Source organism: Hyperolius riggenbachi, chromosome 11 (assembly GCF_040937935.1).
Source record: "Hyperolius riggenbachi isolate aHypRig1 chromosome 11, aHypRig1.pri, whole genome shotgun sequence".
In the NCBI taxonomy this organism is placed as follows: domain Eukaryota; kingdom Metazoa; phylum Chordata; class Amphibia; order Anura; family Hyperoliidae; genus Hyperolius; species Hyperolius riggenbachi.
This window is the reverse complement of record NC_090656.1, coordinates 220,709,529-220,732,724: the sequence shown is the minus strand read 5'-3', so window position 1 is coordinate 220,732,724 and position 23,196 is coordinate 220,709,529. Positions and strand designations below refer to the sequence as shown.

General features: G+C 44.8%; 2 protein-coding genes across 5 annotated transcripts in view; one reads left to right on the top strand and one right to left on the bottom strand.

The window, feature by feature from the left end:
* The window catches only part of LYVE1 (lymphatic vessel endothelial hyaluronan receptor 1), a 34,079-nt gene extending 12,788 nt beyond the window's left edge, over positions 1-21,291 (top strand). For both annotated transcript variants that reach the window (XM_068259576.1, XM_068259577.1), the window contains exons 3-6: positions 4,970-5,112; positions 6,600-6,992; positions 13,550-13,628; positions 19,707-21,291. In XM_068259576.1, coding sequence (XP_068115677.1) covers positions 4,970-5,112; positions 6,600-6,992; positions 13,550-13,628; positions 19,707-19,890 — 799 coding nt within the window. In that variant the 3' untranslated portion in view covers positions 19,891-21,291. The remainder of the gene's footprint in view (positions 1-4,969; positions 5,113-6,599; positions 6,993-13,549; positions 13,629-19,706) is intronic.
* LOC137537658 (CD276 antigen-like) overlaps positions 1-23,196 on the bottom strand; it is a 401,520-nt gene that overhangs the window by 334,378 nt on the left and 43,946 nt on the right. For all 3 annotated transcript variants that reach the window (XM_068259572.1, XM_068259571.1, XM_068259573.1), the window contains one exon: positions 20,058-20,140. The gene's annotated coding sequence lies outside the window, so the exon portion shown is untranslated. The remainder of the gene's footprint in view (positions 1-20,057; positions 20,141-23,196) is intronic.

Here is a 23,196-nt window from a genome sequence, read left to right as displayed (position 1 = left end):
CTCGCTCCCTGCCATCGGGTCCCGCTCGTCTGCTACAGCTCCCGGTACCGGCCGACTCTTCTGACCCAGACATACTGCGCTGCACATGCTCAGTATGTCCAATCATCTTCCCTTCTGCCGTCGCATGATAACGGCAGAAGATCGGACACTCCCCCGCCTCCTCCTCTCCCAGCGTGTGCGCTCCACTAATAAAGCTAGCGTGACATGCTAGCTGGAGTCATGCTGGGAGCGGCGATTTGGAGAGAGAGCGGAGGGAGCGTGAGTTGGGATGGATGGGAAGCGGGCACTTATTATGAAAGTGCCTGCTTCCCGTCCCGTCTGGGATTCCTTTTAATTATGTAATGCATCACTGCACAAACAGCATGTAACAAAACAGAGAAGAGATAACTCCACAGTCCACACATTTCTGCTGTTACCGAACAGGTTTTTGTAAATTGAAGCTATGAGTTTTGGTAAATTAGCAAACTTCTACCGCATCTGTGAAAATCTTAAATTAGCAAAAAAAAGTCTAAAATACCAGATGCGGTATTTTCCCGACTTTTTTTTGTTTTGTTTTTTTAACAGCCTTTGATGAATTGAAGTCATAACTTTTTACCAGAAAGGCACCAATAAAAACCCAAAAGAATGGATGAAAGAGACCAGATAATGTATCAAATGTGCAGGTTCATGAACATTTGGGAAATAGCGTTTACAACATGATAACGTTTGATCTGGTGACTGATAGGTCATGGAGCAGCGGAACAACTAAACTATGAGTCTTAGAAAAGAAAAGTTAACCACTTAATGACAAGCTGACTTATAAAAATGTCCTGCTAGAGCCTCTTAACCTCCCCGGCGTTCTATTGAGATCGCCAGGGAGGCTGCGGGAGGGTTTTTTTTTTATTAAAAAAAAACTATTTCATGCAGCCAACTGAAAGTTGGCTGCATGAAAGCCCACTAGAGGGCGCTCCGGAGGCGTTCTTCCGATCGCCTCCGGCGCCCAGAATAAACAAGGAAGGCCGCAATGAGCAGCCTTCCTTGTTTGGCTTTCCTCGTCGCCATGGCGACGAGCGGAGTGACGTCATGGACGTCAGCCGACGTCAGCCGCCTCCGATCCAGCCCTTAGCGCTGGCCGGAACTGATTGGTCCGGCTGCGCAGGGCTCGGGCGGCTGGGGGGACCCTCTTTCGCCGCTGCTCGCGGCGGATCGCCGCAGAGCGGCGGCGATCAGGCAGCACACGCGGCTGGCAAAGTGCCGGCTGCGTGTGCTGCTTTTTATTTGAAGAAAATTGGCCCAGCAGGGCCTGAGCGGCAGCCTCCGGCGGTGATGGACGAGCTGAGCTCGTCCATACCGCTCAGGAGGTTAATGGCTCCAGGACGGTTTTATAAGTCAGACAGTACTGCTGTCGCTGTGCACGTGCGCGCTCCCGCGCATGCACGTGCATTCCTGTGCACACGCACGTGAAAATAGTGAAAAAAAAACACCAAAGAAAAAATACACCTTTATTTCCAAATACTATATTGTCACCATACTTTGTACTAGGGACATAATTCAAGTGTTGTGATAACCAGGACAAATAGGCAGATAAAATGTGTGGGTTTTATGTACAGTAGCAGTGTTGATATTAAAACTATAGGGGATGAAATTGGAGAAATAGTGTATTTTTCATTTTTTCCTTGTTTTTCCCTTTAAAATGCATAGAAAATAGAGTAATTACTGGGAAAAAAATACCAACCCCAAAAAGCCCAATTGGTGGTGAAAAAAACAAGATATAGATCATTTCATTGTGATTAGTAGTGATTAAGCTATTGGCAAATGAAAGGGATGAGCACTGAAAGGTGAAAATCGATCTTGTCCGTTAGGTTAAAAAACGCCTTTGGGGTGAAGTGGTTAATCAACTCAGGCAGGCACTAAGTTTGGTGGACTGGGATAATGTACTACAAGGGAGGGACACTGAAGGGAAATGGCAAACTTTTAAAATTATTCTTAATCAATATTGTAGTAAATATATCCCATATGGAAACAAAATGTCTAGGAATAAAAAAAAGGCCTCTATAGATGAATAGAATGGTTAGAGCTAAAATGGAAAAAGAATGTCTATACCAATGGTCTTCTAGCACCATACAAAATAAACGTGATACAGATGGGGACATCAACCTTGGAGAAAAACTTTGGAGTACTCATCGTCAATAAGTTAAATAATCGTATTCAATGTCAAGCCACAGCAGCTAAAGCAAATCGAATTTTGGGATGCCTTAAAAGGGAAATCAAAACTCGAGATGCTAGCATAATATTGCCCCTATTTAACTCTCTACTAAAACCGCATCTGGAATCTGGAATCTGGAATTCAGTTCTGGGCACCACATTACAGAAAAGATATTGCCGTTTTAGAGCAGGTGCAGAGACGAGCAACAAAATTGATACAAGGGATGGAAGGTCTCACTTACCAGAAAGGTTAGATAAACTGGGCTTATTTAGTCTTGAGAAAAGACGCCATAGAGGGGATCTAATTAACATGTATAAACACATCAGAGGGCAATATAAAAGCTTGGCGGATGATCTTTTTGTCCTTTGGCCTTCACAAAGGATTAGAGGACATGGTGCTTGATTCACAAAGCGGTGCTAACTATTAGCACGCTTGTGAAAAGCCCTCTATCACGCCTAAACTCAGTTAGGTCGTGATAAAATCAACTCGCGCGCAAAGTCCCGCTCGCAAAGGCTGGTGTGTGCGAAACATTGCACTTTGGTAAATCAAGCACCCGATCTGCGCATGGAGGAAAAACGTTTTAGCCATTTATTTAGGAAAGGGTTCTTTACAGTAAGAGTGATTAAGATGTGGATTGTATTGCCACAGGAAATAGTTTTGGTAAATTCTATATCTGTGTTTAAGGGGGGCTTGGATTCTTTCCTTGGGCTTGATTCACTAAAGCATGCAAAGTGATAGCACGCCAGTGAAAAGCCATTTTTCACATGCTAACATGCTTTGCACGTGCTAACTAGGGTTCTAAGTAGTTTGCACGTGCTAACTAGGGTTCTAAGTAGTTTGCACGTGCTAACTAGGGTGCTAAGTAGTTTGCACGTGCTAACTACTTAGCACCCTAGTTTGCACGTGCAAAGCTTTTAGGCGTGATAACTGAGTTATCACGCTTTTGTGAATCAAGCCCCTTGTGTTGAAAAACATCCATGGATATAATTATTAAGTAGTTTGGTGATATTAATCCAGGGATTTTATTTGATTGTCATCTACTGTAGAGTCGGGAAGCAATTTTTTTCCTTTTTTGGGCTAATTGGGCCATGCCTCGTAAGGGTTTTTTGCCTTCCTCTGGATCAACAGGGATATGTGAGGGAGCAGGCTGGTGTTGTACTTTGTTTTCTGGTTGAACTCGATGGATGTATGTCTTATATCAATCCAAATAACAATGTAACTATTTAAGAGGGCCCCTAGTGGGCCCCTCTGGTCCAAGGGCCCCGGGGCAGTCGCAACCTCTGCATCCCCTATTGCTACGCCACATATTTCATGTATTTTTCAATTCCTGTGTTCTTCAATTTCTGTGAACATTTGTACAGGATCACCCTCCTCATAGCTCCCAACTGTCCCTCTTTGGGAACCAAAACCCTCTGTCCCTCTTTATTCCTCATTTGTCCCTCTTTCAGGACTGATGTGCAAATCTGTGTTCATATATGTATTTTTCTACTGAAAAATGTGTTTAGTTGACTCTAAACTTTATTCCCATACTTTAAATTGATATGTCTTATTTTCAAATATTAATATGAAGGAAATGAAGACAAAAAAGACAAAGTCAAACACTTATATAGCGCGGACTCAAAGCGCCAGAGCTGCAGCCACTAGGACGCGCTCTATAGGCAGTAGCAGTGTTAGGGGGACTTGCCTAAGGTCTCCTACTGAATAGGTGCTGGCTTACTGAACAGGCAGAGCCGAGATTCGAACCCTGGTCTCCTGCGTCAGAGGCAGAGCCCTTAACCATTACACCATCCAGCCAGGATAGAAAGGACCAGCGTGGTTTGAATTATAAAATATTTTTTTTCCTATAAAATCTTTATGGTATGCATGTCTAGAGATGCATACCATAAAGATTTTATAGGAAAAAAAATATTTTATAATATTTTAACACACCTAACACACTTTAACAATATTCGCATTTAGAGCCTAATAAGAGGCCCTCCTATGAATACCATCATTGCTCAAACACCACTTGCTCCTGGAGAAAATAGCTGTGTGGATAATCTTTTTTTTTAGAAACATGTGTTTGTGCAGTATATGGTCATCTGCCCCTTCATGAGCCACTTCCTGTAGCACAGACCTCGACACCTACAGACTGCACTCCTCTCAGAGAGTTCTGTCTGTTCCCCGCCTCCCTTGCAGTCTGAACAGCAGGGTGATGCAAGCGTAGCAGAAGCCTCTTCCATAGAACCAACACTTTCATCTGAACTGTTTCAGGGAAATCCAGTGGCATAGCTAAGGGGCTATGAGCCCCAGTGCAAATTTTACATTGCCCCCCCCCCCCCCCCAGGCACTCTATACATAACAATTGATACGGCACACCAAAACCTGCCAAGGACAACCACAGTGTCAGAGGTGCAAGAAGGGGATGGGGAACAGTTTGTTAATGATTACTACTATTCAAAGCATCTATTTAAGTGATTATTTCCAGCACAGGACCAATAGACAGCTAATAATGTAGTTGAGTAGGGGTCCCTTGGGGCTCCTCTGGCCCAAGGGCCCCGGTGCGGTCACAACCTCTGCAGCCCCTATTGCTGTGCCACTGGGGAATTCTAATGTTTAAAACAGACCTTTGAGCTACAGAAGTCTCGTTAACCACAAAAAAAGTTAACATTTGTGCATTTGGCTGACTACGTTATCTGATGGTATATGTAGTACTAGAGATACAGTATTTAGTAACTTAGCCATTTTTCAATAATGGATTTATATTTAGATCTGCTTACTGATGGATGTTCCTCTGCTCCACAGCTATGGATGGATACAGGAAAGATACGGTGTTATTTCTCGTATTCAAAACAATGAAAAATGTGGCCAGAACAGAACCGGGGTCCTCAGTTGGACCGTCCAGCTTTACGACACCCGCTTCAATGCGTATTGCTTCAACTCTTCCGGTAAGTGACATGTTGACAACACGTTTTTCAGATTGGTCCTGCTTGTCAGGTCAGTGAAAAGTTGTGACGGTGGTTTCTATGAATTAGAAACAAGCAACTTCAAAGGAGTGCAATAAAAATAGTTTTCATTAGGTGGTTTACGATTGGCTTTTTCTTCAATAAAGGTAGGCCAACCTCTTTTTTTTGCATTTTAGTGTTTTAAAGCTAATGGGAATCCATATGTAACTAAAATAAAGTCAGATACTCACCTAAGGAGAGGGAAGGTCTCGGGTCCTAATGAGCCTTCCCTCTCCTCTCCGGGTTCCCTCAGTGCTGCGCTGGCTCCCCCGTTCAATTCCCCCGCCGCGGGGACTTTGGAAGTCTTTGGGAGCAGGGCCGGATTTAGGCCAAGGCCCCTAGGCCATGGCTTAGGGCACCACAGGAGCAAGGGCACCAAAGCACCGGGCTGAACTTATGCAGTATTTACAAACTTGCAAATGCTGTAATGCATGGAGATCAGGCGAGCTCTTGATTACGGTACTCTGCTGCCAGCGGCCTGTGCAGAAGCCATCTTGATCTCTGTGCATGTTTGCATTGTGGCCGGTGGCCAGGGGTCAAATATAAGCTTAGCACCTCTGAGGTGCTAAGCTTATATTGGACCCCTGGCTGTGTGATACTCCTGTTGTTTATTGCCTGAAGAAGCGGGGTTATGCCTGCAAAATGTGTTGCCAGTTGTTTCTAGGAGTATGTGAATAAATTGTTACTACCTCAATTAACAGCATCATGTCTGTTTTGGGTTGGTTGGTCCACCACCGCCTCCCGAACTTTTTAAACGATGTTAGCGAATGTTATCCTTTTGGCGCCTCTGTACATCTCTACAAATATGCATTGAAATCTGCTGCAATGACCCGATTACTGCGTTCACCAGACATCAACACAATTTCTATCCGCTCCTCACGTGTTAATCTCTGCGACATGTCAATGCTGTAAACAAAGAGAAACTTGTAAATAACTCATGAAAGAATAAAGTTATGTTAAAACCAAGTACACCACTGTTTTTTTTTGTGAAATTCCCAATAAGTTTGATGTGTCACATGACCCTCTTCCTATTGAAAAAACAAAAGTTGGATTCAAAATGGCCGACTTCAAAATGGCCACCATGGTCACCACCCATCTTGAAAAGTTTCCCCCCTCACATATACTAATGTGCCACAAACAGGAAGTTAATATCACCAACCATTCCCATTTTATTAAGGTGTATCCATATAAATGGCCCACCCTGTATATTGTTTTCCTGGGTACCTCCTCCCATCAGTTATTACCTGAAAAATAAGAAATTTCACATACATATCTGATTGGATGTGTTGGAAAAAAGCAGATAGAAACATGCACAAAATGAATTCCCTGTTTGTGTTTTCCCAAGTCTATATGGACATCCATTTGCTCTTGGTTAATCATGGCCCTTTGAGGGTATACATTTTTTTTTTCATCTTCGATTTTTGTTACAGATCTGCAGATCAATTCCTGTAAACCGGAGCTTATGGTTACCATCCCACCCAGCACGGTCGCCCCACCCCCTGGAACCACCTTACTGCCAGCCACTCCACCGGGAAGCACTGAACAAATGGAGTGGTCAACTGTCTTGGTAAATGTGCCTACAACAGCGCATCACACCTCGCCTACCCCATTACATACCACACTGATGGCCACAATAAAGGCAACCACGAAAAAGGCACCAACAACTACAATGCCAAAGACGACAATGCCAAAGATGACAACGCCAGAGATCACAACGCCAGAGATCACAACGCCAGAGATCACAACACCATGGCCAACAGAAGAACTGCCAAAAGCCCCAGAAAACCAAGCCGCACGGCAGAGTGAAAAAATTGTTTTTGGAGGTAAACTCTTTGGCCATGAATAGAGAACTGCTGATGTATCTGTCTCACTTAGAGCAGCACTTATTCTCACAGCACGTGGGTCAATACGCAATTAACGTTTTCTCCTTAGTTTGCTCCAACTTAATTTTTCATATCTTGTCAATAAAATGCCTTTTTAAACCCCCAGCAAGCTAGAAAATACACAAAATAATTTTGATCGTACTTTGCTACTTTTTTGGCACTTTTTTTTTTAACTATTTCAGCCCAAGGGGATTTTTCACCTTATGCATCTGAGAAATTTTCACCTCCCATTCATTTGCTAATAACTTTATCACTACTTATCACAATTTATTGATCTATATCTTGTTTTTTCCGCCACTAATTAGGCTTTCTTTGGGTGGTAAATTTTGCTAAGAATTATTTTTTTATAAATGCATTTTAACAGGAATATTAAGAAAAAAATTAAAAAAAGTTCATTATTTCTCAGTTTTCGGCCATTATAGCTTTAAAATAATACATGCTACCATAATTAAAACCTATGTATTTTATTTGCCCGTTGTCTCGGTTATTACACCATTTAAATTTTGTCCCTATCACAATGTATGGTGCCAATATTTTATTTGGAAATAAAGGTGCATTTTTTTTTAGTTTTGCATCCATACGAGCCTATAATTTAAAAAATGTTTGTAGTATACCCCCTTCACATACATATTTAAAAAGTTAGACCCCTAGGTAACTATTTATGTTTTGTTTTGTTTTTTGTTTTTAATTGTAATTTTTTTTTTCCATTAAAAATTGTATTTGGGTAATTTTTTGGTGTTGGGAAATAAACAGTTAATTGTTAATGTTATAATGTGTGTAAACTGAGTTGAAAAATGTATGTAGATGTAGTTTTACTATTCGGCCACACGGTGGCCACCTTGAGTTTTTGATTTTTTTCCTTGTGCTTCTCGCTAACCGGAAGCACAAGGAGGACGGGCAAATTTTTTTTTTTTTAGAAAAACTGCGTTCTCTGATAAGAGACCGTTGGTTTTTCTGCAGGGGACACGGATCGGTGAACGGGAACCATGTTCCCGTTTACTGATTTCTCGGCTCCCGGGGGACAGCACGGGGACATGGGAGCACAATCGCGCGCGGGAGCGCGCCACTGCACCAGAGCAGCCGCCTGGACATGAGGATCACATCCGGGCGGCAGAAATTGTTAAATTGCGAAATGTTAAAAAAAAATTTTATCTTAAAGAGAAGATGAAAACTTGGGGGAAAACTTAGGTGAAAAGGGCCCATATGCAATTCACTTTTTCACTTGAGTTTTCTCCTAGGACATAATTTTTCATCTTTGATTTAAAATAACTTTCCAGCACTTTTCAACTAAAAAGGTACCTAAAAATAGGTGAAAAAGTACTACCAAAATTATTTTGAGTGTTTTCTTGCTTTCTGGTGGCTGAAAATGCATTTTATTGACAAGTTTAAAAATATCACCTAGGAGAAAACTCAGGAGAAAAAGTTAATTGCATATGGGCCCATGGCATAATATGCCGTTTAAACCACCAGCATGCAAGAAAATACTCCACATAATATTGATAGTACTTTTTTTTCCAATTTTTGGGTACTGTTTCACTTGTAATATGCTGAAAAGTTTTTTTTTAAAGAGAAGATGAAAATTAACTCCCAAGAGATAACTCAGGAGAAAAAGTTAATTGCATATGGGCCAAGTTGAATTAAACAGAAGATGAAAAAGAGCTCCTAGGATAAAACTTAGGACATGTGATGATTTGCTCAGCTGCCTGCGCAGGCAGGCAGCTTTTTGACCATTGTGTAGGTTTGCATGCTGCAGGACTCTGGAAAGAAGAGCTTCTGTCAGTTTTGCAGCTTGTGCTTGCTGAGGAATTTGCATACGTTGTCATGCAAATTGCCTGGCCACATTCATTGGAGGCGTGTACTATAAGTACTATGTCTTTCCCACAATGCTCGGCTGGTCATAAGGATTTCGTCCTATGTAACACTACTGGTGGGGTGTCAGCTTTACTCTCTTACTCTCTGTTTGAATATCACCTTGGAGAAAACTCAGGAGAAAAACGTAATTGCATATGGGCCATGGGGCCATATGCAATTCGAGGAGATAAGAAGCTGAAAACATGCGAGCTTCTTATCTCCTCACATCGCTCAGGATTTACCGGCAAATTCAATTGCCAGTTTCACCTGAGCGATGTCCTTGCGTAAAGGAGCATAACTCAGGCGAATACTAGGTATTCGCCAAGCGATGCTCCTGTGTGGCCAGCGATGTGGAACGAGGCATTACTAGTGCTGGGGAGATGTCCTTCAGCACCACAACACTGCTGCCTCGCTCCCGGGAAGATGCGCGCATCGTCGCAAGAGCCAGCGCATCGTTGCAAGGCTCGTACCCGCCGCCCGTCGCCTTCTGCCGCTCGTCGCTACCGCGGGACCTTCAGAAGATACATACCTCCATCGTTCCGTCTCGCCGCATGTCCCACGCCGCTCCTCTGCTCATTCTTCCTCTGTCTCTGTTATTCTCAGAGCCGGCAAAGCATCTTTGAGTCTCCCGCCGGGGCTCCCTATTCCTCCACTAGGTGGCCCAATGAGAATCATTCTGATTCTAATTGGACCAATGAGAATCAGGATGATTCTCATTGGGCCACCTAGTGGATGAATGGGGAGCCCCGGCGGGAGACTCAAAGATGCTTTGCCGGCTCCAAGAACACTCACAGAGACAGAGATGAGCGGAGGAGCGGCGTGGGACATGCGGCGAGACGGGAACGATGGAGGTATGTTTTTTTGTTACATTTTAAATAGGTAAGGAGTCAAAGCTGACTCCTTTACCTATTTAAATCCCTGGCATCTGGAGTTTCCTTAGTAAAGGAGGCTCCCAGATACCAAAATCAGCCCGCTGACAGCAGCGATAGGTCTTTTCGCCTGCTCAGAGCAGGTAAAAAGTTAGCACCTATGTTTGCCGGGAAGCTTCCCGGGGGGTGCAAAATGCAATTGCATAGGGGGAAAGGAACTTGCTGGGCGATTATATCGCCCAAGCGAGTTCTTTTCCGCCCCGGGGAGTGTTAAATGCAATTGCATTAGGCGACCTTGCTGACGCCTAATTTAAGAACTCGCCAGCACTTAGCGCTGGCGAGTTTGGTAATTGCATAGGGCCCATGGCCTCTTGTCAATAAAATGCCTTTTAAGCCACCAGAAAGCAAGAAAATACTCCAAATAATTTTGACAGTACTTTCTCCCCTAATTTTTGGTAATTTTTCAATTGCAAAGTGCTAAAAAGTTATTTTTAAAAGAACTTGAAAATATTATTTTCTAGGAGAAAATTCAGTAGAAAAAGTGAATTGCACATGGGCCCTTGTCAATAAAATTAAACCATTTCAGGACCTCAGGCTTACACCCCCTTAGTGACCAGCCCATTTTTCACAAAACAGGGCTGTGCAGCTTTGTCAGCATGCTGCGCAGCCCTAGAACTAAGCACACAAATTAATTTTTCCTCCTTCTCTTGTCCTTAATAGGGCACTCTTTAGGAGGTATCTGGTCGCTGTTGCGATCTTTCTTTGTTTTTTTTATTAAAAAAAGAGAGGCTTTTCCCCTCCTCCGTCCTCCCTCCCTCTTTTGCCGTCCTAAATCATCATAGAACGGCGATTGGCTCTCTTTCCCGCCTCTCATAGGCATCAGCCTATGAGAGGGCACACATTAGGAGCCGCTCGAAGGGACAGCTGAGTGTCCCCCATACAGCGCTGCAGGAGATCGCAGCGCTGTCCCAACATAAACAAAGGGGATTTCCTTCCCCTTTTCAGCTGAAAACAGTCTGCTAGCCGCGAGCGGAGCTCCGTGAACCGACAAGGAATGATCGCGCATGCACGCGTGCGTTCCCTGGTAAACTGCAGCTCCAGGACTTAATCGCTGTTAGACTCAAAACTGCAGCTCCAGGACTTAATCGCTGTTAGTCCTGGGGCTGCCGGTGCGTTCATGCCCACTAGCATGACGCGGTTGTTAGGTAGTTAAGCCACCAGCAAGCAAGAAAATACTAAAAATAATTTTGACAGTACTTTTTCACCTGCTTTTTGGTACTTTTTCAATTGCAAAGTGCTGAAAAGTTATTTTAAAAAGAACTTGAAAAATGATCTCCTAGCAGAAAATTCAGTAGAAAAAAGTGAATTGCATATGGGCCCTGGTAGCCATACATGTCCACATGATCTGCAGAATCTATGAATGGAAGAGTGGTGTGAGATATCACCAAGTACCACCTTGAATAGGTTTCAACTGCCTCTGAAAGTGTTTCTCAGACTTCTTGTAGAGTGAGTGAGTTATGGTCTGGAGTGAGTAGAGAAGCAGATCAAAGCAAAGAATGTTGATTCAGGTGCTGCCTTTAAAGCAAGAAATTAAAGTTTGATACTCACCTTCTGGATCCCATAGAGCCTACCCAGTTTTTTCTCTATCACGTTGTTCCAGCATTTGGCCTGAGGGGGGCCGAAATCTGTCTTTGGCCCCCTCAGGCAGTCTTTGGAAGCCCTTGGGTCCCCGAGTACTTTCGAAGACAAACGGATCTGTGTTGTGCACATGTGTGTCGAAACTTGTGTATGCACAATATAGGTGTGCTCATCTTCGATAATACTCATGGATGTGAGTACTTCTAAAGACTGCCGAGGTGTCCCGAAGGTGTGTAACTTCACCGGGAGAACATCGGTAGAACGAGGCGACCAAGTGAGGACTGGGAAGGCTCTAAGGGGATCCAGTGCTTTCCCTCTACGTAGGGAAGTATCTAACCTGAAGTAAGTTTCCTCACTTCAAATTGGCTTTAATGACTAACAGTACATTGTTTTTTGCAAGCTTTCTAAATTTTTTGATGGGCTCCCTCCCTCCTGTTCATGGTTACGACTGCAGCCAGTTGCATGGAGAACAAAGGAGCGACACATGCTCTGTCCACTCGCTCTCACTCAGATGTGCACAGCGGCATGTCTCAAGTATGCATTCCAAGAGAGCTTACAGCCTTTGGTGCTGTGCACAACCGTTCGGTGGCGCAAAATTGCAGGGAGCGCAGAGTGGTCAGAGAATGCAGCCCTTCTTCTTCACACAGGGGGTAGAGCTATCCAAACCAGAAGTCAGGTATACTATATAGATATAATAGCAAATTGCCAGTATAATGTACACTAAGATACTTGCATAATATTCAACATACTAACACACATGTTATATACATGATTCGATTTATGCCCTCTTCCCAACAACTGGGTTGCCTGCATTAACACTGCCAGGGCTGGATTTACCATAAGGCACTGTAGGCATGTGCCTACAGGCGACTGAAGATGGAAAGGTGGCTCACTCCCCTCCCTCCCTCTTCCTCTATAAAGAGTCCCGAGCAGAGCGTAAATAAGACGTTACTCAAATAGCTCTCGGCATTCCAATGATCAGATCTCCCTTCAGTTGGGGGCACCACTAGATACTTACTGAAGGTACCTCTGGCTACCTAATATTAAGGGGAACCTGTAGCTATCTTTGACGGGCAAGTTAAGTAAGGGAGAGGTAACAGAGGTAACTTGCGGTGCAGTTTGGCGGGGTTTGTAGGTTTGTGGAGGGCGAGGTCTAGGGTGCCAGGACATCTGTAGGGATGCTCGTTCGGATTCCGCGGAAATGCAATTTCCGAAATTCCGATCAGAAATTGCATTTCCGCATCGGAATGCGGAAATCGGTAATGCAAGTGCGTTAGGCGGATTTCCGCCGGAAATTGCGGAAATTCCGCCCGACTTTAACATCGATTTTCTCAAAAACTATAAGGTCTTTTTGAAAACTTTTTTTTGCATCTTGTTCAGGAGATTCTGCTTAATAAACCCTGAATATTGGGTGTTTCTAGGACTTACGGGGGCTTTGCTATTAACCGCTAAAGTCGGCAGATTTTTACTGTAATGTAAAATGCAGAAAATCCGCATCTGCCTATTTTCTGCATTTACATTACAGTAAAAATCCGCTGACTTTATTGGATAATAGCAAAGCCCCCGTAAGTACTAGAAACACCAAATTTTCAGGGTTTATTAAGCAGAATCTCCTGAACAAGATGCAAAAAAAAGTTTTCAAAAAGACATTATAGTTTTTGAGAAAATTGATGTTAAAGTCGGGCGGAATTTCCGCGATTTCCGGTGGAAATTCCGCATTGGAATGCGGAAATTGGTAGCGGAAAGCGGAATCGGTATTTGGCAATTGCGGAATGCGGTTTTACCGCGGAATCGGAAATTGGCATTTCCGACCATCCCTAGACTTCTGTGTCTATAGGCTCCTGTGTTATAAATCTGAGTTTGAACACCGCTAAAATTTACACGAGTTGTGTGCGCATGTGAATTCTACCATCCTTTCGTGAATCAGGGCCCATACTAGATGTCGCCTTTACGAAGGCTTCAAATACGGCTACTAAATGTTGAGCTGCTTTCTTAATTTGATTTCCTACTTTGTACAGCACCATCGAATATGTTGCCACTTTTTAGAAATCTATAATAATAATAATAATAACCTAACAATTAGATCTCTCCCTCTAATATGGATATATTATTATTATTTTTATTCTCCTTATTATGCAGGATTACCAACTGCACTGCTCATCTTAGCACTGGTGTTTTTCCTAGCCGCCGTGGTTCTCGCCATCTGCTACATTAAAAAGTAAGTAAGCCTCCCGAACACCTCAGAGTACAGACAGAGTGGGAGGAGCATAGTGGGGAATGGGAAAGACTGGACGCCATTTTGTTTTGTAAAATAAATTTTGAAGCGGGATTGTCAGCCATAAAACCAAATTCCCTTTACCCACAGCTCTGTGTTTACTCTGTAGTCTACATGCAGTATGCATTGCAAGCACTCCAATTGAATTATAAATGTGTCTGCTGTAATGAATCTTTTCTCAGCCTGGCACTATTCTGGTACATTGCCGAGGAGAGATAAGCTGGTTAATTTCCCTCCCACATTCCTGCTCCTCACTGATTGGCTGAGGGCAGTTCAGTGTGACAGGAGGCTGAGAAGGGAAAATACCTCACCCCTCTGAAGAAGCTGCTGAAATTACATCATGATTGGCTTCAGTCAGAGGCAGTAAAGATGGAAAATGCCTGGAACAGTTTTCTCTTTATTTACTATATAAAATTCACTGAAATAAAACAGTGGACAGTACAATACATATGTTATGCAAGCAGAACAAGCATTTGTCTACTTATATATGATGTTTTGTTCTTTTCTGTGAAAGTATGGCTGCCCCAGCTGCTTTAAACAGATTCCAAAGAAGTCACTTGTAGTTGATAAAAAGGATACAAACTTTTTTTCTTTGGCCTTATTACCAACAGATATTTCCAGTCGATAGTTTAACACATTTTGCGGTGTTCATTTACGCTAGGTGCAGATAACTGAATAAACAGGAGGTTGTAGGGTGGTGGGAGGTGAAGCTGTGCAACCAATAGAAAAGCTGAATCAGGCATTGTTTGTTTAGCGTTTGAGGGCGCAGGCTACAAATCTCTGGGCTGCAGTAATTTGGCTGTCCGACAGGGGTGGACTAGCCGGGGGAGGGGGGGGGGGGGGGCAGATGGAGATTCTCCCCAAGCTGCCTCTCATTTATTGATGTAGGGCTGGTGCCTTCAGGTTTTTGTATAAGGCAATGTGAACCACTAGGCTGGCTGAGGGAAATAAACACCCAATTACAGAACAATTAAAGGGCGGGCAAGCTGGTAAATATACACAGCATGATGCAGAGCAGAGGCTTGCCCGCAGGATCCGTGGGCAAAAATCTGGCCTATCACCATTATTACAAACACTGGTCCACATGACAGCCCAGGGGCCCCAGGTCTCTCTCACTCACTGGGGCCCCCAAACCACCATGCGACACCTAGAGGGAAGTGCGGGCAAGCCCTGGACCTCTCACCTCCAGGGAACTCACCCCACCACCTCTAAACTGAATGCCAACTGCAACAAACACAATTGCTAACTTCCAGCCAGAGCAATATCCTGCCTCTATCTGGCCAGCAGACGCCAGTCGGCCAATCAGGTGCACTGTCATACACCCTTTGCCTGCTGTACCATACCTAGCAGGAATTACATAGATTAGCATTCAGGTGGGAGGCTTCGGTTGGACGCAATCGTGAATTGCGTCGTTTACAGGGACGCCCCGTGTAGGCACATCTCCCACACGGTCCCCTCCCTAACCACTCACCTGTCAACCGCATCCTAGAAGCTGCAAAAAATAAATTTAAAATCACAAACACTGGTCCACATGACAGCCCAGGGACCCCAGGTCTCTCTCACTCACTGGGGCCCCCAAACCACCATGCGACACCTAGAGGGAAGTGCGGGCAAGCCCTGGACCTCTCACCTCCAGGGAACTCACCCCACCACCTCTAAACTGAATGCCAACTGCAACAAACACAATTGCTAACTTCCAGCCAGAGCAATATCCTGCCTCTATCTGGCCAGCAGACGCCAGTCGGCCAATCAGTTGCACTGTCATACACCCTTTGCCTCATACCTAGCAGGAATTACATAGATTAGTATTCAGGTGGGAGGCTTCGGTTGGACGCAATCGTGAATTGCGTCGTTTACAGGGACGCCCCGTGTAGGCACATCTCACACACGGCCTATCACCATTATTAACTGCATGTGCACAGCTACATAAGATATTGTCTAGGCTGAAAAGTTTTCGACAGTCCCTTGAATCCAGAAGGGCTGCTGGCAGACAGTCCCTAAACTCCAGAAGGACTGCTTGCAGGACTTGTGCGAGATGGAAACCCCAGCCGTTGTAAATCAAAATGTATTATGTGCCCCCCCCCCCTCCCCCCCGGTGCCAGTGCATTTATACTTTACCTGTCACGCTGTCCCTCATATGTCCTTGCTGTATTTCCCATGTGACTACTGGCATATAGCATGTGGGGCACGTCTGTGATGTCATTTGGGCTGGGGCTGCCGTGAAAACGGGCCTCTAGTTTGTGTTTTCCCCCCAGGCCAAAAGGTCCCAATCCAGTCCACCCCTGGGCCCAGATGTGATCACTGGAATGTCTGCATAGCGTGGACTCATCATTCTATAAATGTTCCGAGAGCATTTTATGAGCTCCCCAGAGGTCTTGAAGTAAACAGGAAATAGGCCACAACGCACAGTATTTGTACAGGAAATGGACAAAACATAATGTCTCTGTACTAGTAGCTCACAGCTGGCTTCAATCTCCTCCTCTTACCCAGGGCTGGGATTTTTATTCCCAACTTTTTTCCTGGTAGGATCAGCTTTTAACACAACTAAACATAGAAATGTTCAGCAAATTCCTCCGCACACCAAGGGCGTAGGGCCCGTGGTCGCAGCGGTCGCCTTGGCGACCGGGCCCGGCTCCTGAGGAGGCGGGGGAGGGGCCCGGGGGGCCCATCTCCGTTTGGAGGGCCATGCGCCCGTTCGCGCTGGTAGGAGGGAGCCGCAGCCGCGGGGAGGGCAGCCCGACCTCTTCCTCCCTTCCTCTCCCCGGGGCCCCCCCTCAGATGCAGAGTAAGCGGCTAACGGAAGCGCTATAGGCAGAACTCACCTCCCTGCGTTCCACTCGCCGCTGATCTCCTCTCTGGCTGGCTCTGCATAGATGTTGTTACACACGCAGCTTTCGGCTAAACAGGAAGCTGCGTGTGTAAGCATCTATGCAGAGCCAGCCAGAGAGGAGATCAGCAGCGATTGGAACCAGGGAAGGAGGTGAGTTCTGCCTATAGCGCTTCCGTTAGCCGCTTACTCTGCATCTGAGGGGGGGCCCCGGGGAGAGGAAGGGAGGGAGAGGTCGGGCTGCCCTCCCCGCGGCTGCGGCCCCCCCCTCCATTATGGGGACGGGCAGCTACCTAATCTATCCTGGGGGGCACCTACCTAATCTAACCTATACTGGGGGGCAGCTACCTAATCTATCCTGGGGGCAGCTACCTAATCTATCCTGGGGGGCACCTACCTAATCTAACCTAATCCTGGGGGGCAGCTACCTAATCTAACCTATACTGGGGGGCAGCTACCTAATCTATCCTGGGGGCAGCTACCTAATCTATCCTGGGGGGCACCTACCTAATCTAACCTAATCCTGGGGGGCAGCTACCTAATCTAACCTATACTGGGGGGCACCTACCTAATCTATCCTGGGGGGCACCTACCTAATCTAACCTATACTGGGGGGCAGCTACCTAATCTATCCTGGGGGCAGCTACCTAATCTATCCTGGGGGGCACCTACCTAATCTAACCTAATCCAGGGGGGCAGCTACCTAATCTAACCTATACTGGGGGGCACCTACCTAATCTATCCTGGGGGCAGCTACCTAATCTATCCTGGGGGGCACCTACCTAATCTAACCTAATCCTGGGGGGCAGCTACCTAATCTAACCTATACTGGGGGGCACCTACCTAATCTATCCTGGGGGGCAGCTACCTAATCTATTCTGGGGGGCAGCTACCTAATCTAACCTATACTGGGAGGCACCTACCTAATCTATCCTGGGGGCAGCTACCTAATCTATCCTGGGGGGCAGCTACCTAATCTAACCTAATCCTGGGGGGCAGCTACCTAATCTATCCTGGGGGGCAGCTACCTAATCTAACCTAATCCTGGGGGGCAGCTACCTAATCTATTCTGGGGGGCACCTACCTATTCTAACCTAATCCTGGGGGGCAGCTATCTAATCTATCCTGGGGGGCAGCTACCTAATCTATCCTGGGGGGAAGCTACCTAATCTATTCTGGGGGGCAGCTACCTCATCTAACCTATACTGGGGGGCACCTACCTAATCTATCCTGGGGGCAGCTACCTAATCTATCCTGGGGGGCAGCTACCTAATCTAACCTATACTGGGGGGCAGCTACCTAATCTAACCTATACTAGGGGGCACCGACCTAATCTAATTTATACTGAGGGCACCTACCTATCTAACCTATACTGGGGGCACTTACTTATCTAACCTGTATTGGGGGCACCTAGCTAGCCTATACAGGTGGCAACTAAACTGGCTACCTATATTGGAGGCACCTACCTAACTAACCTATACTGGGGGCACCTACCTATCTAACCTACGCTGGGGGCAACTATTCTGGCTACCTATATTAGAGGCACCCACCTAGCTAACCTGTACTGGGGGCACCTATTTATCTAACTTATACCGGCGGCGCCTGCCTATCTCACCTATACCGGGGGCAACTATACTGGCTTACCTATGCCTGACTACCTATACTGGGGGTACCTGTAGCTGGCTATAGGGATTTTGATATGTGTGTGCATCCGTCGGGTGTTGTCGGGGGAGGGGGGGCTGTTGTTGCCGGGGGGGGGGGGGGGCACATCCAGATTCCGCATCGGGGCCCAGAGGTTTGTAGCTACGCCACTGCCGCACACCTTCCATGGGATAAAACTAAGTCATTTTATTAAATCATCGAAAGAAAATAGCAAAAATAGGGCAACATACAAGCTCATGCATTTCTGACTCTGCCGGATCCTTAGTCGTAGCTATTGTAATATGCTTCAAGCAGTCTTAAATACCCAGAGACCACACCCGCCTAACCACCACACCTCCACAGGTGAATTAACAATCTTAAAGAGAACCCGAGGTGGGTTTGAAGAATATTATCTGCATACAGAGGCTGGATCTGCCTATACAGCCCAGCCTCTGTTGCTATCCCAAACCCCCCTAAGGTGCCCCTGCACTCTGCAATCCCTCATAAATCACAGCCATGCTGCTGACAAACAGCTTGTCAGAGCTGGCTGTGTTTATCTCTATAGTGTCAGTCTGCTGCTCTCCCCGCCTCCTGCAGAACTCCAGTCCCCGCCTGCATCCCTTCCCTCCCTGCTGATTGGAGGGAAGGGACGGGGGCAGGGACCGGAGCTATGCAGGAGGCGGGGGAGCAGCTGAGACTGACACTACAGATGTAAACACAGCCTCATAGCACGGCTGTGATTTATGAGGGATTGCAGAGTGCAGGGGGACCTTAGTGGGGTTTGGGATAGCAACAGAGGCTGGGCTGTATAGGCAGATCCAGCCTCTGTATGCAGATAACATTCTTTAAACACACCTCGGGTTCTCTTTAAAGGGGAATACCCCTAGTGGAAGGAGAGTGGACTCCAGTGTATTGCACAATTGTTTACATACATACATATGCATAAAATACATTAAAAGACAACACTTTCGTAGGGCCAACCTACTATCATCATTATTGTTACAACCCCCGAGGGGGGAGGGAGGAGGAAAGAGGAGGAAAGGAAGAAAGGGGAAGGCGGAACAAGGAAGGGAAAGACAAAAAGGAAGGAGGGAAGATCCAATGATATATTAGAAATACAACCCAACCCATTGCCCCACGATCTCCCAAAGTTTCAAAGGAAAAAAGTATACATCTAAATGCGGTAAATGACAGTTAATGTATTTACCGCAATTAAATGTATATATTTTTTCCTTTGAAACTTTAAAATCGATTTTCTCGCATGCAAGGGGGCTTTGCTATTAACCGCTAAAGTCGGCTGATTTATAATCACGAATACCGACTAGTGATCACGAGTCGGGTAATGAGTGCAATCACAAGTGCATTCATGATCGGCATTCATGATCGAGAGCCGATCACTAATGCCGATTACAACCTCGTGATCGCAAAAAACGGCTTTTGATCACGAGCTCATGATGAGCACCACTGCTTACATGCATACAGACATAAGATAACACAGACATAATAAACAAGTGCAGAACAACTTATAATATGACTTCTGTATTATTCTACAGGTACACGACCAGCTCGCTGTTCCGCAAGATCAAAGAGGAAAAGGAGAATGTTGAGGCCAAAGTGTTTAAGGAAACCATAACCACAGAAACCCCAAAAGAGGAAGATGTAACAGCCAATGGGAAGGAGGGGCAGCCACAGAACACTGCAGTCAGCACGGGGAACAGTGTTGAGGCTGAAGTGTAGCTGGGAGGACTCATGGACTAAGAGATGAAGTGTGACATCCCGGGTGCCAGGCCCAGCGTATGATCCCACCATGGGTGCCACCAGCTGCCTGGACAATACTGACATCACCAGACATAACTGTGACCATATTCAGTGTCACAGTACACAAAGGTTTAATGGAATCTCACCAGTGTCGGAGGCGTCACATTCTCCATTCCAAAGAGGGAAAAGTCATCAAATCAGGAGGTTTTATTGGATTTCATCATTGTGCCTATGTACCGAAAAAAAAGACGTTATTTTTTTGTTTAAATCTTTTATTGTGGCTTGATGGAAAATCAGCATGTTAAAATATCACATCTTTACAAATTCAGCCACTTTTTATAAAAATAACATAGCACTTAAAGCAGAAACAAAAAAACCCTTATGGTATAATGAATTCCTTGTATGTGTAGTAGGGATAATGTACAGAACATTAGTAGCAAAGAAAAGAGTCTCATATTTTTTATTTTAGCTATATAGCTTTTTTTTTTATAACATAGCATCATTCTGTCATATTTGCAGTTTAGAAACCACACTCTGTCTTTTAAGCTATAAAACAAAACAGAATTAATGATCCTTTGAACTTCCCTGCAATAAAATCTTATCTCAAACAGCCAAGAAACAGCTTAAGTGCTTCAGAAAACAGGACGATATTCGACCTAAGTTGGGTTGAAGAGCTCAGAGAAGCTCTTTTGCATAGATAGCAACTGAAGTTTTTTTTTTAACTCTTCCTGTACTGGAACACAAAGAGACTCTCTTCTTTGCTACTGATGTTCTATTTCTAAGTTGCGCTATACATACAATTCATTATCTCGTAATTTTATTTTCGCTTCAGGTTTTCTTTAATCAGTCTACATGTCAATCCTTGGCAACAAAGTAGAACATGGTTAACGCTAACATTGAAACAATGAACATAGTAAAGAATAGGGATGCCAATGCATAGGAGAACTCATGGAGAAGCATGTGATCAGTTTTATCAGTACAGTTCTGATTTGCTGTGATGACTTCCTGGTTCAACACATGATCATGACCAGCAAATCAGAATCTTACAAATCTATCAGCTGATCAGACTGGTCACATGCTTTTCCATGAATTCTCCTAAGCATTGTCATCCCGAGTCATGAAACTTTCTGTGCTACGATAAAAAAGACAAAATAACCACACAGAGTTATTGCCTGATCCGTGATTATATACAGTAGATGCATAACAGCAGCTTTTTCTATCCTCCAGCCAAATTCTGCCATCTCTTTCTGGGAAGATCCACAGACCGGGTGCAGCTGCTCATCGACCGGCCAGCCTGGCCAACGCCAAGTGTATTTACATACGTTATTTATAAACTTTCTGCAAATCATTGTATCCGTGTCCAATAAATTGAATCACCTCTCCTTGTCTCACAAAGAAATGTTTGTATATCTTTAGCCCAACAAGACTCCAAACGTTTTGATGAGCTTTTAGGGTGGCCCCACACAATAGAGTTTTTAGAATATTTTTGTTTAGTTTGAGAATTACGATACATTTTTACAATTGCTTGGACATTTTGAAAAATCTGGCCAGTGAATCACACAGGTGTGTTACATTTTTTTCCAGTTATGAAAAAAATGATTGAAAATGCCACAAAAAATTTCTTGGGTCTATAAATCAAGAAACTGACACTCTATCGTACACTATTCAATTTTCTGAAAAATTGATTCTTCACCATGGCAGATTGCAAAATATCGGAGAATATTGGGAAAAAAATAGCCATTTTCTAGAAAACAGTTTGTTTTCTTTTCTTTCTTTTTTTTTTTTGCTGTTTTTAAAAACAAGTTGCGTAAGCAGCTTTCATTGTGAGTTGGGTGAAATGTGTACATATTACAGCTATCACTGATTGAAAAACCCTTCCTCATTCCAAAGGTGGCCGAACCAATAATATAATAAAACAGTGACCAAGAATTGAACTTCATCCCAATCAGTAGCTGATACCCCCTTTCCTATGAAAAATCTTTTCCTTTTCATAAACGGATCATCTGTATGGCTGATATTGTGGTGAAACCCCTCCCACAGTGTGATGTCAGGACCATGGTCCTGGCAGTCTCCTGTCTGTGAACCTCATTGCATTGTGGGAGATAGCTGTTTACAGCTGTTTCCAACTGCCAAAAAGGCAAGCAGCATCTCCTTCCACTGAAATCAGCTGCCAGCAGTAAAAATGTCAGAATGATAAATGTCAGAATGTAAATCAGGGAGAGGGAAGATTTTACAATGAGCAAACACTGACTAAATCATTTATACATATTTATTGTAAAAATGAAGCACTTTTTTATTATTTTCACTGGAGTTCCTCTTTAACTGTGCTTACAATAACAGAAAACGGAAGAGAAGAAGTGCCCAATGGTATAATAAAACTAAGTTAAAAAACAAATAAATGAGAAAATGAATGAGGTGGCTTACTTCAATGAAGATAAAATCTCAAATCTTGGCTACAAGCACGCTTTGGCCCTTTAATGGACCTGAGGAAGTGGGCACAGACCCACAAAACGCGTTGCCAGTGCTTAATAAAGTTAATTTTTCATATGAATGTTGTCTTCATTGAGGCAAGTCACCTCATACCTTTTCTCATTTACAGCAGAGTCCCCGGTATCTGGCATTGGCGGGGATCATCTGATGCCGGATACATGTGCTTGCCAGTTGCTTGAGCAAACGGCCAAAAAGGGACAAACCTCCCCCCTAAAATACTCACTGAGACTCCAGCGATGCCTGGGAGTCTCCCTCTAGCTCCCTGAGTGCTCTGAGTGGCTTTCCAGCTTCCCCAATGCACAGAAGTCGGAGTGTCAGCTGAGCCGCATCGGGTCATTTGACACTCCCACTTCCGTACACAGATGCCGGAAGCCTCTAGGAGCCTGCAGGGAGATAGAGGGAGACTGCCAGCCATCGCTGGAGCCTCTGTAAGTATTTCTAAGCCTGCCAGCACCCACAGAAATGCCCCCAACAGAGATCCCTATTATCCTTCAGGCATGACGGTTAGTTAAGACATCTGGTTGCCTGAATTCCGGACAACGCGAACTTTGCTGCATTTGTTTTTTTTAACTTAGTTTTATCAAACTCTTGGGTGCCTCTTCTCCTCCCTTTTGCGCTTGTTAACCCTCTATTGGAGGGGTGTGCCCAGGGCCGGTTCTAGACTTTTTGCTGCCTGAGGCAAACTTGTGAAGATGCCGCCTGCCTCCCACCCCCAATAGATAGTAATTGCCCCCAGTAAAGGTAGCCTGGAGGGGGTAGCAGGCAGGAAGGGGGGCAGTGGGCACGGAGGTGGGG